At 39.3% G+C, this 17894-nt stretch overlaps 1 protein-coding gene across 1 annotated transcript in view; it reads right to left on the bottom strand.

Moving 5' to 3' along the window:
- The window catches only part of SYCP2L (synaptonemal complex protein 2 like), a 59594-nt gene extending 42206 nt beyond the window's left edge, over positions 1-17388 (bottom strand). Inside the window, exons 1-8 of the mRNA XM_069493270.1 lie at positions 17375-17388; positions 16547-16610; positions 14252-14389; positions 14043-14166; positions 10860-10960; positions 10403-10427; positions 3473-3558; positions 2019-2107 (exon numbers count right to left, since the gene is read on the bottom strand). Of these exons, the coding sequence (XP_069349371.1) occupies positions 2019-2107; positions 3473-3558; positions 10403-10427; positions 10860-10960; positions 14043-14166; positions 14252-14389; positions 16547-16610; positions 17375-17388 (641 nt within the window). The remainder of the gene's footprint in view (positions 1-2018; positions 2108-3472; positions 3559-10402; positions 10428-10859; positions 10961-14042; positions 14167-14251; positions 14390-16546; positions 16611-17374) is intronic.
- Positions 17389-17894: the final 506 nt, after the last annotated feature.

Below are 17894 nucleotides of genomic sequence, written 5' to 3' on the forward strand. Positions count from 1 at the left end.
CCGAGGAGTCATCAAATGCTATGACCCTGGAGTTTTAGAGTCACTCACCAGCTCGTGGAGGTGTATGTCCTTTTACATAGTTTGACACCTGGAGAAAATGAGATAGTCGCTCCTGTGATGCTTTCCTATGAGCTGTCTGATTGATTTTAAAACTGATTAACTTAAAGATGTAATGTGATTAAGTTATTACATTATTATAACTAACACAGACTCCCCGATTGTATGTACGTGTAGAATTTTTTCAACTAAATGCTAACAAGTGTGATGTCAATCTTTTGTTTTAATGTATAAAGTAACTCAGACATTTATTTATTTATGAGATAGGGTCTCACCAAGGTTGGTCTCAAATGATTCTCTGCTTCAACCTCCCGAGTAGCTGGGATTGCAGGTGTGAGCCACTATGCCCAGCTCGCAACTCTCATTTTAAAGAATAGATGTGTTAAGAAGGCTTATGATAGGTTCAGTTTCTTATAAGTGAACTGATTTGTTACTATAAAATAGAAGCCTTAAAACAGTATCACTGACAGTTCTGCTTAATTTTATGCTTGCATGTTTTATCACTGACTTGAAGTCTAGAACATTCCAGACTTTCTAGAACACACAGAATATAGTCTGACCATAGGATTAGTTTGAAAACTTCGGAGAAAACATTAGGTCAGCTGCTCTCCAAATCCAAATATACTGCTAAGAGTGGTGATCTCACTAATGCATTCAATAAATGTTTTTTTAGGAAAAATTCAGTGGAAAAACTACATCCTGCAAAGATGAGCTACATGAGCAAACATGATGGTGATAAACTCATGCTCATCAGTTACCTCTTTCAGACCCTACACTCTGGCTGCCACGTGAACCATGTGTCACAGTGACGTCCTCTACGCTGGTTAGTGTTGGCACAGTCACGTGTTTAGGTTCAAATTTCAAAACAGGGTGCAGGTTTTGTTGTTTCCATGGCCACACATTACAACCTTACCTCCAAATTTCATGTCCCAAGAACTATGTAACTGAGTTTGGGTCACCAAAAACCAAAACATCCATCCCTTGAAAAGCAATACAAATTCCATGCCCGATTGGTATAGCTGGTAACTGGTAACCTGGTTACTCTTTACCAGGTAACCACTTTACCAGCTTAACCACTTTAAATGGATTGCTTGATTTAACCCTTATGATAACTCTATCAAGTAAATGTTATTGTTGACTCCATTCTTCAGGTGGGCAAACTGAGGTACAATGAGGTCAAGGTTGTGCTCATAGACAACTAGCATTAAGTGGCCAAACCAGGATAGAAGCCAAGCAGGCTGGCCCCAGTATCTATACTCTTCACATTCTTCCAGGAGTCACTAATTCAGTTCATATTCACAAGGGAAAAATAATCTGTAGCCTGAGAAAGCATTTTGCCTCACAAATTTGATGCAAAAAACCAAAATACTCCATACCAGTAAAAAAAAGAAGAATCTAGCAAAGTCTGCCTTTTGTGAACTAAAAACAAAATCCGAAGCCCTCTGCTAACTGAATGGACCCCTTTCGGCCAAGGGGACCACAGAAACACCTTAAAACGTCCAGCCGTGAGGGGATGAGAGAGATAAAACTCATTACATGCATATGATTTTTCCCTCATAAATATTCATGATTCCTCCTATAGCTTATTGAATATGCATATTTGACCACCTATTATTTCGTTTTGTCTCTTCTTTGAAGCAGGCATGCCTGGCTTCTGGCTGGGGCTCTGCTTCCCAACATGTTGGAATGGCCACTCAGCACGTTGCTACCTTTATGAGAAATAAAGCTCTCCTTTTTCCAAAGTACAGAGCTTGTTAAGCTTTTTTTTTGTAGTTAACACTTTTTTCCTCAGTTCCTCTTCGCTGCCTAGCATAGGGCCTGATTTATACATAGTGGGTACACAAAGCATTTACTGAAGGAAGAATGACGTAATCAGATCTAAGGAGAACAAAGACTGAGGTAGTACCATCATGAGAGATTTTACTCTTACTACATCACATAACTTGCACAAAGTCACTTACATAAGACGACATGTGCCTTCTGACAAAGCGAATTTTTTTCTCTCTTCCCGAGGTACACCACGCAAAATGGAGTTCAAAATGCTCAGAGCCTTTTTGGAATCCAAGTAGGCATTCATGGAGAAGAAACAGAACAAAAACTTAGGCACAACCTTCTCTAAGGTTTCCAAGGCAACTGTTATCTGTTTTGTTTAGGTTGGTGAGAAAGTAATTGCGGTTTCAGACTGTGAATTTTAAGTCACTATAACTAGTCTCAAACACATCTTTATTAATCAAAATAGGAACCATTACAATTAACACATTTTTGCCAATGAGAAATAAGTTTGTTTATTCCTGTAGTGTAAAAATCCTTGCTTCAGGATTCCACAAACTCTTGGAAAGCATTTTCTGCATCCTGCTGGTTGTGGAAGTGTTTCCCTGCAAAAAGTTGTCAAGATGCTTGAAGAAGTGGTAGTTGGTTAGTGAGAGGTCAGGTGATGGCGGATGAGGCAAAACTTCGTAGCCCAACTCATTCAACTTTTGAACCCTGGGTCACACGACGTGTGGTTGGGCGTTGTCGTGGAGAAGAATCAGGCCCTTTCTGTTGACCAGTTCTGGCTGCAGGTGTTGCAGTTTTCGGTGCATCTCATTGATTTGCTGAGCACACTTCTCAGATGCAGTGGTTTTGCTGGGATTCAGAAAGCTGGAGTGGATCAGACCAGCAGCAGACCACGAAACAGTGACCATGACCTTTTTATGGTGCAAGTTTGGCTTTGGGAAGTGCTTTGGAGCTTCTGCTCGGTCCAACCACTGAGCTGGTTGTCGCTGCTTGTCATATACAATCCACTTTTCGTCACATATCACAATCCAATTGAGAAATGGTTGATTACTGCATACAGGAAGAGAAGATGACACTTCAAAACGACGATTTTTTTTTTTTTTTGGTAAGCTCATGAGCTTTTTCACCTTTCCAAGTTGCTGCTAATGCCACACAACCATAGAATGGTCAATGCTGAGTTCTTTGGCAACTTCTCCTGTATTAATAATTGTAAAAGGATCAGCTTCGATCATTGCCCTCAGTTGGTCGCTGTCAACTTCGGATGGCCGGCCACTGTGCTCCTCATCTTCAAGTTTCACAAAATTTTTGGAACCACCACTGCACTGTACGTTCCTTAATAATTCCTTGGCTAAGTGCACGTTGATGTTGCGAGTTGTCTCTGTTGCTTTATGACCTATTTTGAACTCAAATAAGACAATCGCTGGAATTTGCTTTTTGTCTAACATCATTTGCATAGTCTAAAATAAATATAAACAGCAAGTAATGACCTTAGCAAAAAAACAAAGTGAGAAATGAGCATTAAAATGATGGATAACATAACCACATTTAAGAATGTGTTAGTACTATGATAGCAAACTGCAAATTTCAAGAATGCTAAAACCGCAATTACTTTTGCACCAACCTAATATATGCAACTCACCTCTTGTTGAAGCAAGTGATTTATGGTCTTGTCTGTCACCAGGAATCCTAAGCTAAGTAGGAAGGAATCCAACATCTGAATTTTCCCTGAAAGCATAATTTCAAATGAGAATCAAATATATGCTAAAAACAGTAAGGAAATGACTCTTACACAGCAGCCAGAGACAAAGACAGCAAGAGCCATGGGAGCAGTGAACAATTAGGAACGATAGAGTCTGGGCAAGGGATGAATCACAGCCTGCTTCAAGTTATAGAAACCCCCAGGCCACAGCAGATTTGCACTACATAGATCCCCACTAAGGAATATAATGGCAGCACATGCAGAGTGTGACTACTCGCTGTGATCATTCCTGGAGCAAAGCTACATATTTTTGTCCAGACTCAGCAATGTGCAAAGGGCAGCTCCTATACAGTCTCCTGTCATTTCCATGTGTCTCTTACAAATGTGTATTTTACAAAAATAAAAATTTTATAAGGTCTTGCACTAACAGAATTTTTAAATGAAGTGTTGGCCTATCCTAAATAACATAATCACAGAAACTTCAACAGCTATTTATATGTCAGTACATAGTAAAAAAAAAAAATAGAGTATATAGTAATATTTTATGCTTAAACGATAAATTATGATTTCATTATGCACATTATGTTAAGATATGAAACAATGGTAGTGTACACTGTAAAATTTCATGGTAAGTTCATAACTTTGATAAGTTTAGATGTATAATTTTGACATGTGAATTACTTATCACACATTATATACCTTTAACTCCCAATATAACTCATGAAATTGTAGGAACCCAAACCAAAAATTAGAAACATAAAAGACCCCTCTTCAGGCCAAACAAGTCGCACAGATACTGCTGGGTAAGCTCTGGAAACCATGAGAAATCTGGCCAGGGGCTATGCCAACAACTTGCCCACCGGCTGAAAACTTAAAAGAAAGATTCCGATAGAGCCCAGTTGGACTCTGAAGGTATTTGTGTGTCCTGTTAATTAGCAATGCCAGATGTCATTCCATGTTTTCATTTTAAGAGTAATAAGAGAAACTAACAGCATGTGGCCCTATAGAAGAGGAAAGAGGAGCATGGTAACTCAAAAGGTAGCAGAAAAGTGACTTTTGAAAAATGCTTAATTCAGGAAACTATACCTAGCAATATATTTAACTGAGGAGGTAAAAGACCTCTCCAGAGAAAACTACAAAACACTGAGGAAGGAAATAGCAGAGGATGTAAAAAGGTGGAAAACCATACCATACTCACGGGTTGGCAGAATCAACATCATTAAAACGTCAACACTATCCAAAGTGATCTACAGATTCAATGCAATCTCTATTAAAATATCAACATTATTTTTTGCATATCTAGAAAAAATAATTCCATGCTTCATACGGAACCAGAGAAGACTCCATATAGCAAAAGCAATCTTAAGCAAAAAGAACAAATTGGGAGGCATCAATTTACCAGACTTCAAGCTATACTACAAGGCTACAGTAACTAAAACAGCATGGTACTGGCACGAGAAAAAGAGACATAGACCAAAGGAACAGAACTGAGAACCCAGAAAAACCATCCTCATATAGCCAACTAATCTTTGACACAGCAGACAAAAACACACACTGGGGAAAAGAATCCTTATTCAATACATGGTGCTGGAAAAGTTGGATAGCCACATGTAGAAGACTGAAACAGGATCCATACCCATCACCTCTCATAAAAAAAATCAACTCACGGTGGATAACAGACTTAAACCTAAGGTGTGAAACTATAAGAATTCTAGAAGAAAATGTTGGAAAAACTCTTATAGACATTGGCCAAGGCAAAGAATTTATGAAGACGACCCCAAAGGCAATCACAGCAACAACAAAAATAAATAAATGGGACCTGATCAAATGAAAAAGCTTCTGCACAGCCAAGGAAACTATCACGAGAGCTAACAGACAACCTACAGAATGAGAGAAACTATTTGCACGCTACATATCCAGTAAAGGACTGACAACTAGAATCTATATAGAACTCAGGAAAATCAGCAAGAAAAAAATCAAACAACCCTATCAAAAAGTGGGCAAATGACATGAACAGAAATTTTTCAAAAGAAGATAGACTAATGGCCAACAAACATATGAAAAAATGCTCAACATCTCTAATCATCAGGGAAATGCAAATCAAAACCACAATATCACTTATCTCCAGTGAGAATGGCCTTTATCAAAAAGTCCCAAAACAATAAATGTTGGCATGGATGCAGACAGATAGGAACACTGATACACTGCAGTTGAGACTGCAAACTAGTGCAACCTCTATGGAAAGCAATATTGAGATATCTCAAAGAGCTATAAGTAACACTACCATTTGATCCAGCAATCCCATTACTGGGCATTGACCCAAAGGAACAAAAGACATTCTATAAAAAAGACATCTGCACTAGAATGTTTATAGCAGCACAATTCACAATTGCAAAGATGTGGAAACAACCCAAGTGCTCATCAATACATGAGTGGGTTAATAAAATGTGGTATATGTATACCATGGAGTTCTACTCAGCTATAAGAAACAATGGTGATATAGCACCTCTTGCATTATCCTAGATAGAGCTGGAGCCCATTCTACTAAGTGAAGTATCCCAGGAATGGAAAAACAAGTACCACATGTACTCACCATCAAATTGGTATTAACTGACTTAACTGACCAACACTTAAGTGAACATATAGTAATAACATTCATCAGGTGTAGGGCAGGTGGGAGGGGAGAGGGGGAAGGAGGGGATGGGCATATACAGACCTAAGGGGTGCAATGTGCACCGTCTGGGGGATGGTCATGCTTGAAGCTCTGACTCAGGTGGGGCAAAGGGAATATATGTAACCTAAACATTTGTACCCCGGTAATATGCTGAAATGAAAAAAAAGAAAAATGCTCAATTCAGGAAACTTAAAAATTTAGGATGCATCTGATTCATCTCAAAACTCAAAATAATGTGAATTCCATGAAATAAGAAATTAGATTTGCAAGAGAAGACACTAGTCTAAGATGAAAATAGACATAAATGAGAAGGAAACATGTGATATGAAAATAAAAGCCATTCTAGGTATTTCAATCTGAGGGAATTTAACACAGAGAATTAGTTATGAAGGTGACAGAAGAGCTGGGAAGCCAAACCCAGAGTAGTTAGGCAGCCCATATACTGAAAGCAGCAGGAAGCCACTACCCCCTGTCCCCAACCCCTGGGGAGGGAGAGTCTCAGAGAAGAAGTGGTATTACTAGGTCCCAGGCCACCTAGCAAAAGCTCCAACCACAAATGGCCCAAAGCCACAGGGACCATGCAGCCACTCCTAGAGATGGCAGCCCAGCAGAAGGGAGGGGGAGAAAGGTCCAGTTTGCTCCCTCCCACGTCCCATTTCCCAGCAGTGTTTCCATCATCTAAACCTAGCCAGCTGCCAGCTGGCAAGAACGCCTAGGAAAAATAGTACTAGTACTCTGCAATAGGAAGCAGAGAGAGAGCGAGAGAGAGGGGAACGGAGCTAAGAGCAGAGGCAGACCACCCCCCGACCCCCGTCTCAAAGACACAAAAATGTGATCACAGCATTGAAGATGATAGTAGAACCAAGGAGAGCAGAATTAGTTAAAGCAATGATTTCTGAGAAAAACTTGAGAACTGTCAAAACACAGGGGGGGAAATGAGTGAGAAAAAGATGCATATGAAGACAAAAACAAAGATGAATAATAGACAATCTTACAAAAGGAGAACAGCAAGCAACTATAACAGACTTCTTGGTGGCCTCCCTGTCATGCTTTCTCTCCTCCTCTGTTATGGAGCAGTTCGGCTATTTGGGTGGGACTGAAGGGCTCCAGAGGTGAATCCTGATTGGCGTATACTATGGGGGATGGAAACATCTCATTCATCTTTTCGCAGTGATTGGTTAATTTGGGTGGTGGGTCATCCAATCAGAGCAAATCTAGGGCTTTTGTTTGCTAGTTGAGGAAAGTGAAACTTTCTTCCCTCAGATCTGAACCAGGAAGCACAAAGCTCTGGTTGATGGCATCCGCCATCTCACAACCACCAAGCCACTACCAAACTGCCTGTCTCTGGACTTTGTAGCTCCTTGAGCCAATAAGTTATCTTTATCCTTTAAGCCTGTTTGAACTAGATATTCTGTTACACATACCAAAAGCACTCTACCTCAGTGGTTCTCAACTAGAGGTGATTCCTGCCCCACCAGGGAGACACTTACCAATGTCTGGAGATGTTTTTGGTTGTGATGACTCAGGTGTGGGATGCTATTGGCATCTAGAGGAGTAGAGGCCAGGGACGCTGCTAAACATCCTAGGATGCACAGGACAGCACCCACAACAAAGAATCACCCAGCTCAAAACATCAATATTTCCAAAGTTGATAAACTAATTATCAAAGAACAAATTTTCCCGAGATAAAGTAAGATTTGGTTTCAAAATAACTCATCAAGAACCATATAAAACAAACGTGTGTGTGTGTGTGTGTGTGTGTGTTTGCTCACAACCCTTAATATCAGAAGACAATGGCAACAGGGAAACAGCATGCAAAGCTAGAGTTACAGTGTGTAAAAGCAAGAAAGAAATCCTCAAACGATCAAAAGCTCTGACCACATCCCACCCACACCCTAATGACCCTCTGCAAAATACATTATAGCAGACAGAGACAAAGCAGAATAAAGAACTCAAGGATGGGGATGTCATGTTAAAAAAGAGTTGGTTTAAAAGAAAAAGCCGGCCGGGCGCAGTGGCTCACGCCTGTAATCCTAGCACTCTGGGAGGCCGAGGTGGGCGGATTGTTTGAGCTCAGGAGTTCGAGACCAGCCTGAGCAAGAGCGAGACCTCGTCTCTACTAAAAAAATAGAAAGAAATTATACGGACAACTAAAAATATATACAGAAAAAATTAGCCGGGCATGGTGGCACATGCCTGTAGTCCCAGCTACTCGGGAGGCTGAGGCAGGAGGGTCACCTGAGCCCAGGAGTTTGAGGTTGCTGTGAGCTAGGCTGAAGCCACGGCACTCTAGCCCAGGCAACAGAGTGAGACTCTGTCTCAAAAAAATAAATAAATAAATAAATAAAAGAAAAAGCCCTAAATAACTGTGGTACATAATATTGCAACAGAAGACAAAGAGCAAACAATGCTTACAAAGATACATAATATGGGCTTAAACTGGGTAGAACATGATGGAGAAATAAAAACATGTTAAATTTCTTATTATATATGACAAAGAAGAAATAAGGTACCACCATTTTGATGTTGATAATTAAATTAAGAGTAACTATCAGAAGTAGGACGTGAGCCCTTCAAATCACTAGAGAAGGGCAAACTGTGAAGGAAAGCATAACCCATGTAGCAAAACACAAATCATAAAAATGGAATCATGCAGTAAGATGACAAGTCCCAGAACAAAAAGGAAGGTGTGATTAATTCTGTCAATGACAGAATGAAGTGGCAAGAAGGTTGGTGACAACATCTTTCTACTTCAGAGGGAGGGATTAAACATTAGTTCTATAGCGTCTGGGCATAACACCCACACATAAGACACCTGTCACAGACCACATGCCAAAACCTGCCACTTGAAGGGAGGCCAGCCCCCCTGAGGTGGCCAGAGTGCGGTCCAAGCACAAGCTTTTATTGCTATGAACTGGATTGTGTCCCCCTCAAAATTCATATTTTGAGCCTTACCTCCCCAATGTGATGGTATTTGACACGTGGTTTGTGAGAGGTAATTAGGTGAGATGAGGTCATGAGGGTGGGGTCCTCATGACAGGATTAGTGCCCTCATAAGAAGAGATACCAGCGAGCTTGCTGGTGTTTTCTCTACCAAGTGAGGACATGGCAAGAAGCCAGGAAGAAAGCCCTCACCAGAACTCGACCATGCTGGCTCCCTACTCTCACACTTCCCAGCCTCCAGAACTGTGAGAAGAAAACAACTGTTGTTTAAGCCACCCAGTCTACGGTCCTTTGTCTCCAGCCTGGGCAGACCAATACAGCCATCTAGAGCAGTGTTCCCTCTACCTGGGGCAACCGGTCATTGCAAGGAGCATGTGACTCCATAAAGGCACCAAGCAGTAACTGTAGACTGGATAAACAGCTCACGCGCATAGATGCTGGTTCTCAAATATGCAGTATAGATACACTGTTGTGATGAATAAAATACATCAGAAAAGTCAAAGTAGTTTCTACCATTGTGTATTTTAACCAACCAGTTTTAAAGACAGTGACTATCGTTTGTGAAGTTTATACAAAATTGACTTGAAAATATTTGGATCCACTGACTTAGATCACGAGGGCCTCGTTTTAAAGTCAACCAAGCATGTTGCCTGCTGAAGCTTCTGGTACTGAATTTCCTCAATTACCAGAAACCGTCCCTTGCAGAATTTAGTGTTGATTAAGACAGCTTTTCAAAATAAAACTAAAAAGGTGAACCCCATAGGATAAGGACATATCCATTTTAAGATGGCCCCAGTTTCTGAAATGTTCAAATACTTTAAAAGCTTCTTTGAATCCCTGGGTCATAATTCAAATGTCAGATTAACTTGAGCTAAATTGAACGAAATCATTAATCTATCCTCCAAAGTTTCTAAAATTTGACTTTTTACACACTTAAAACATAGAGAAGGTATCTGAATCAGCTCCAAGTTAAATCAGAAATAGCTAAACTTTTGCTGGCTTAGAATGACAAAGGTGGCTTTCCATGACCTGAACAGAGCCAAGTAGCCAAATGGTGTCAGCAGCAGGTAAGTGGAAATGTACCTCAGGCAAATCGAGACACTCTTTCCAACAGCACCATAGGACTTAGCACAAGGGGGTCAACAAATCTAAATAGAATGTTTAAACCCGCTTCACTTTACATATCATTTAAATATTTTCTCTGTGCCAGAACATTCTATGAATGAAAAATTAATAGACAATAAAGTACTTACCTTTTCTACTTCTCCTGGAAATAATCTAATAACAAGAAAGAAAAAGCAAAGCTCACATTACTTTAAAATAGCATTATAAACTATAACATGAATGCATTAAAGCTAATATTCTCTAACAGGTAGGAGTTGACTTTAAATACAGAACGGAAGAATTTTAGAGAAAGTCTATTTGAGCTTCAATCACTTAGTTAAAATGAGCATATCATCCTCCATCAGGTGAATAATATATTTGTATGAAAATATATCACCTCCTATTTTCCATAACATTGGTTATGGATATTGTTTGTTACTATGTCACATAATATTCTAGTAATAAAATATGGGAGTCTTTTAACAAAACTTACAGAAAACTTCTGTACAACAAAACTTCTAGAAAACCATGTTTTATAAATAACTTCAAGATTCCTGCCAATTACCAATGGCATCTGCTCAGTGAGGCATCCACCCCCATCCTTACCAACACAGTGTCAAAGAAGTCTTCCACAACACCCATCAGCGATGCGTCTGACGCTAGGTGTTCCAAGATCAGAAATTCCACTGTTCTTTCAAACCAGGAAACTAGGTACCCACGAGAAGAAACACAGTTGGAACCACGTAAGACTGAAGACTGCCTATTTCAATAAAATTTCCCAAGATAATTTTCTCACTAGAGCAAAATAATCTTAAAGACCTTTTTCCATTCCATAACATTTCAATGAGGTCTGAACACTTCAGGATGGAGCTGTACTGCCACAGAGCTGTAATAAGTAAGTTCTCAGAGATGAGCAAAAATTGGAGACCCAGCCAGGCTCAATGGCATAAAGCCATGTAAAGGGGTTAGTGAGGAAGGTTTAAAAGATAAATGATCCCCCCAACACAGGAGGAGATCTTGTGCTCTAAGAAGCTGTTGAAAGCAAACTATCAAAGAAGATGCAGAATTTGGAAAATGCTCCAGAAGCATTCATGGTTATAGTATAAACATGCCTCGGACCTGGCTATCTTTCTTTTGCCAAAAGCTTCCAGCTAATTGGAGATTTTTTTTTTCCCCTGTAGGAATATACATCCAATTTCATATTAAGTTGCTAGGATTAGCATGATTGAAAATAAACTTCTGTAACTCCCCCTAGAATATACAGTATTTATTCAAAAAGCAAAAGCCAATCTTTGAACCATTTTTGCTAAGACTGGTTACTCTTACAAAAAAAGAAAAAATCCTGCATTCATAGTTAGAAATTATCAGTTGAACAATGAAGTTAGTAATGCAACGCTGCGACAAACAACTCTTACAGGAGCAGAGCCTTCAAAACTTCCTATACTTTGCAGCCAAGAACCCAAGGCACCCCAGCTGAAGACCATAAACAAACCAATCAGTTTTCAACCTTGGCTGCACATGGAAAACCCTGGGAGCTCTGAAAACCCGATGCCTTGGACCCATCCTAGACCCAGTAAATCAGCATCACCCAGGGGGTGTTAAAGCTCCCCAGGTGATTGTAATGTACAGCAAGGGCTGAGAACCACTATGTTCCAAGTAAGGTTTCTTCTATCCCAAATCAGACAAATGTTTGCATTTGATTGAATCATCCATCTTGTGAAGAAAACTTTTCTCCAACAGCACAAGGGAAGAAATGTCCCTCTATACAGTGGCACTCACTGCTCAGGCTGTTTTCTCCTTCCCTGTATTCATGCTCAAAATTCTACGCCCTTAAGTATATTTTTGTCACCATTCCATCTATCCCCCAAAGCCTAACTCCCTCTCAGCGCCCCTCCATAAATAGGTTGAGTATATACAGAAGCGGGCGAAGGCACATTCTCTGATCAATACTTGGGAATAGGAAGTACTCACGGAACCTATTTATGTGCCCTGATCATACATTGTCTAACAGATACCCTACTGTCCCCACAGCTGTGTCCTTACCAGAAGACAGAGACAATAGCAATGACTTACTAGGAATACAGTACAGGACAAGTTGCTTAACACACTGACTGCCACACTAGAAAAAGAATTTTCCCTGGGTGTTCTATTAAAACAACTGATACTAATTTGTCATTTTTTATTGCTTTCTGTGTGTGAGTTATATGCAATGCAACCCACGTTTTCAGAATTAAATTGTCAATATTAATTGTAACAATGGGAACATGAACAAGATTTTCACAAACCAACTGCAGAGTTTTGCTTCACGAGGCCCCGGGCTCAAAACTAGCGTGAGTTAAATACAACTCACATGGCAGTTAATCTGTTAATCCTCCTGGAGTTTATAGTACAGAACCAAACACGTTCCTTTCTGCAGGAAATTCTTATTCTATGGAGTAGAATAAAGCCCAAGCACACTTTGCAATGAGTCTGCAAACACAATTGCCTTTAGAAGTATAGAGTCTAGCATCCCATTCTCTTTGATAATTTCAGTCTATTCTCCAAACTGAAACCTATGTGAAATAACAGTACCTAAATTATGGTTATTAAATTTCCACCACCAACTAGAACTCCAGTGGAATATGGAAAATCCTCTTTGGTTTCAAAACTGCAGTGGAGATGTGGTCTGACACTTTTATACCTTGAGAGGTCATTCTTAAGCCTAAATTAAAAAATCAGGGCAAGTTGAGGCACATTCCAACTCATACCCCCCAAAATCAGCTTAAGTTTCCAAGGTATCCTTGGGATATCCCTGCTCTGTTTCCTTTGGGGTTTTAACTCCTCTTCCCTGCTTCCTGTTATCTGCATGATAGTGTAGCAAGGAGTCAAGTGGGGGTTAAATGCAAAATGAAATATATACAGTCTGCATAATCACAGTCGCTAAAATCCCCTGCAAACACTTTTAAAGTCTCTGTGAGGAGTCTGGGAAAGCCTGGAGCTTACTCTTTCTCTCTTGAAGGGGCAGCTTCATAACAAGAGGCATTTTAGGGTAAAACGGGGCAGAGACAGAGCTTCTTGGCCCCATCTGGCCTTAACAAACTTCAGGTACTAGAGCCCAGGCAGTACATCAAAGACATTATCACCAGCCAGATCATCCTCCCCATGTCCTCACCAATAAACAAACCATCTCACTGCTGCAAAAACCTCCCCATGAAAAGAGCGGAAGGGCAGCAAGAGATGTCGCAAACCCTGCTGTGCTGCCAGGTGAGATTATAAAGGCTCTTAGGATGTTACCTCCTCGGTTAATTTTACAAAACAGAATAAAATTTTGTAGCTGGGGTGACTCTGAATAAGCAAAAATGTTTTTGCTATTTGTTTTCCCAGATTCATCCAAGGTTTAGGAAGTAGAAAAAATGAAGTGTTATAAGGGCAAAGGGAAGTGTTTGATAATTTTTCCAGGTCTAATCTAGTTAGTAAAAAGTCTATTAAAATAGTTACAGAGCCTACTCTCTACTCATCTTCCCCAAATTCACTAACATAATTAAAATATGCTATTCCTGCATAGGCTTGTCAAGAGGAAGAGTTGTGTCTGGCTCAATCCTGAAACTCCCGCGACATGCTCTGCCCAGAATATACACGTGGAAACGTGTTGAATTTAATTTTTGATTGGATACAGGCAATAATAATGGATACCAATTTCTTTTCAAATTGGATTTCAGAGGAAGAGAAAATACTAGACAACTGAATCCACCTCAGAACATATAAAATTATCTAAGTTACCTCAGAACATATAAAATTAAAATATGACACTTATCTTTGGGACCAGTCCCTGCTGAATTAGCAAAGGTTCATCTTCTTTGACGTCATCTATGAAGAATTGCTGAATACATTTCAGCAACAGTGAAACATACTGAAATTCATTTTTATCCAGTTCCTAGGTATTAGACCACACTAAATTACAAACCTTATAAATAATTATACATTTGAATTTTGGTCACAAAACAAACCAATTTACTTGCCTTATTTATTGATCTGTTAAGATGGTATAACAGAAGATCATTATATTTTTGAGGAGAATGGCTCTCTTTCTGTTGAAAATATTCTTTTATTTCCTGAAATCTTTTATCATGGGATGCATCAGTAATAAGTGATTGAAGCTGGAAAGGTGATAGTTTGCAAATTACTTTTTTCTCCAAGAATATTTATAGTAATATTTCTAATAATATCGTTATCAATAATTCAGTGTGAAATAATATAGGGTAAATATAGAACAGGGATCTCTATCTTGAACAGTCAACAATCATTTACCAAATGATTGAAGCTTCTGCTGGCCCGAGACAAGAGTTCTCAGGTGTGGTTGCTAGACATCAGCAGCATTGCCATCACCTGAGGACTCAGAGACCTCAGCGACTCTGGGGTGGAGCCCTTCACGGTGATTCTGATCCATGCTCAAGTTTGAGAACCCCGAGAACTACACTTGAATTACAGAATAGGTGGAGGTGAAGGGTGAACAGGTGAAGATCCTTAGTAATGTTGGAAATTCTAAAACACTAAAAATGCAAGCTTAAGAACACTCATTACGTGACACAAAAGATAACAGAAGGAAGAAAAACAAAATAATGACAGATAATGGAAGTTCATAAACATGCAAATTGACCATAATGCCTGAACATTAGCCAAGACACACTTCTAAGTATATACACTTGAATAACAGACATTTTCTTAAAATATCTATACTATAAAAAATAGGATTTTTAACCTTGGAGAGCTGAGTAAAAAAAAAAGAAAGAAAAAGCAAAAAAATATGGTATTTTTAGTCTTTGAAAAATCCAGTACAATCACAAGGGCTAAATTACATTAAACAATATTATTTTAATAAGGAGGAATTTTACTGTATACAGCTCAAAATTCCACTTATTCTTAGTACTGATTTAAATGGGGAAACAATTTGAAATTACCCTATTTAAAAAGAATGTTTTGCTTTTTTAAGTTATCACAAAATGAGCCTCTTTGTGCTGAGTGTTAAGTGCCTCTTTGTGTTAAGTGTTCTGCAGATGTTCCTGTTTAATCTTTAGCACCACCCTAAGGGGTCAGACTCTTTATCTGAGGATAATAACAGCAAGGATGGCAAAGGTTACAAACTTACGTGCAATCAACAAGCAGGGATTCACACTCAGATTCTCTTTTGCCTGCTTAAAACTCCACCCACCAGGACTTCTCCTGCACTCAGAATTAATCCAAACCTTTTGCTGTAGTCTGCAGGGCTCTGCAGGATCTCATCTGTCAACTTCTTCTGCCTTCCCTGCTAATCAGTCCTAGAATAAGTCAAGCTCTTCCCTGCCTCTGGGCCTTTGCACTGGCTGTTCTAGGCCTACACTGCTTCTCCCCACCACTTCCCACACGGCTGGCTCCCCTCAGATTTCAGCTTAAATATCACCTTTCCAGGTAGATCTTCCAGGACCACCTTTTCTAACGTAGACCAAGTGCCTCCTTGCACTCTCGATTATTCTCCTTCACAACACCCTGTTCTTTTTCTTCCTACTTCTTCGTTTAGTAACCCGTTTCTTTGGCTCTCTGCCATTGTGTAAGCTCCATGAGGGCAGGAATTGTGTCTGTTTTGTTCATTACCATGACCTACGTCTAGGACAGTGCTGGACACAAGATAGTTTAGACTAATATGTTGGTAGGATAGTTGAAGGTGTCAACCTAAACAACAGGCTCTCTAATAGAAAATGTTTATTTGGGAATAGAGCACTGCAATGGGAATACATACGCCACAGTAAACTATGTGTACATTCAAGGAGGTTAAAGACAAGACAAGGCTTTTTAAAGGAAAAGATTAGGATTACATAACTGTTTGGAAGTAATTATCCTTGGCTACAAAGATCAATAACAAGAGTGATGCCAGTCTGAGGCTGGAGTTGCAAGGGCAGATGTCCTTGCAAAAGTCTTTTTTGTGTAAGTTTGTGATGGCCTTTGTGCGAGGTTGTGGTTTTTATAGAGTCTTTACTTGTTATCAGGCACACAAGCAGGAGAACCCTCTTTTCATGCCCTTCTCTGGCTTGTCAGGATTTTCCTAACATTAGTGACTCCATTTTGATCCTGACAACTTGCACAAAGGTAACACTGGGTAGATATGGTGATAAATTGGATGTGGAAGATTAGGGAAGGAGTAGAGTATCTCTCTCCTTGTGGTTTATGCAACTGGAGGAACAATTTTGCTAATGGCCCAGGGAACACAGGACCAAAAAGAACACACACACGCAAACACATACACAAGCACACGAAGAATACAAACTAGATGTGATCTTTACCCAGAAAGCATCCTGGTCCTTTCCAATCTCATCACCTTCCTTAACAGGCTGCAAAGAATCTTCGCTTTCCTGTGTGCCATAAAAAGATGTTTTTTAAAATTTTATTTCAAAGAAATGCATTTCAAGTTTTAAAGATAAAACAAAAGAAATAAAGGTTTATATTGTTTTCCTGAATATTGTTTCCTAATACAATAGGTCTAAGTAAGACAATACCTTTTAAAAAAAAAAAAAAAAAACTCTATCCAATGTTCTTTAACATGGTCTATGACAAATACAATACAAACTAGCACAAGCAGCAAACATCATTTAAATAAATCATACAAAATAAATTTAAACTCTGTAATGATGTCTATAAAACATAAAGAAAGAAAAACTTTGAATAAACCATTTCAGAATGAGATCTTCTAAAGTTAAATAAAAAGTGTTTTGGAGGCATCACACTACCTGACTTCAAAATATACTACAAAGCTATAGTAACCAAAATAGCACGGTACTGGCATAGAAAGACACACAGACCAATGGAACAGAATAGAGACCCCGGAAATAAATCCACATGTTTACAGCCAACTGATTTTCAACAAAGGTGCCTCGAATATTCAGTGGGGAAAGGATGGTCTCTTCAACAAATGGTGCTTGGAAAACTGGATATCCACGTGCATAAGAATGAAACTAGCACCCTATCCTATCTCTCACTATATACAAAAATCAACTCAAATTAGACTAAAGACTTACATGCAAGACCCGGAATTATGAAACCACCTCAAAAAAAAAAAAAACAAAAAAAAAAACATGGAGGACATGCTTCAAGATATCGGTCTGGAGCAGGACTTCTGGGCAGACATTTTATGGAGAAGACCTCATAAGCATAGGCAATAAAAGCAAAAAAATACAAATGGAATTATATCAAACTCAAAAGCTTTGCCACAGCAAATAAAACAATGAACAGAGTAAAGAGACAACTTGATGGGCCCAGTGGCTCATGCCTGTAGTCTCAGCACTTTTGGAGGCTGAGGCAGGAGGATCAGTTGGGCCCAGGAGTTCGAGGCTGCAGTGAGCTATGATTGCGCCACTGTACTCCAGCCTGGGTGACAGAGTGAGACCCTGTCTTTAAAAAAAAAAAAAGAGAGAGAGAGAGAGAACCAGCAGAATGGGAGAAAATACTGCAAACCATGCAATATGGGATTAATATCTAATATCTAAAATATATATGGAATTCAAATAACTCAACAGCAAAAAAGCAAATAATCCAATTAAAAATGGGCCATGAATGAAATAGACATCTCTCAAAAGACGACACAGAAATGACCAATAGGTATATGGAAAAATGCTAAACACCACTAATCATCAG

Source organism: Eulemur rufifrons, chromosome 18 (genome assembly GCF_041146395.1).
Source record: "Eulemur rufifrons isolate Redbay chromosome 18, OSU_ERuf_1, whole genome shotgun sequence".
NCBI lineage: Eukaryota > Metazoa > Chordata > Mammalia > Primates > Lemuridae > Eulemur > Eulemur rufifrons.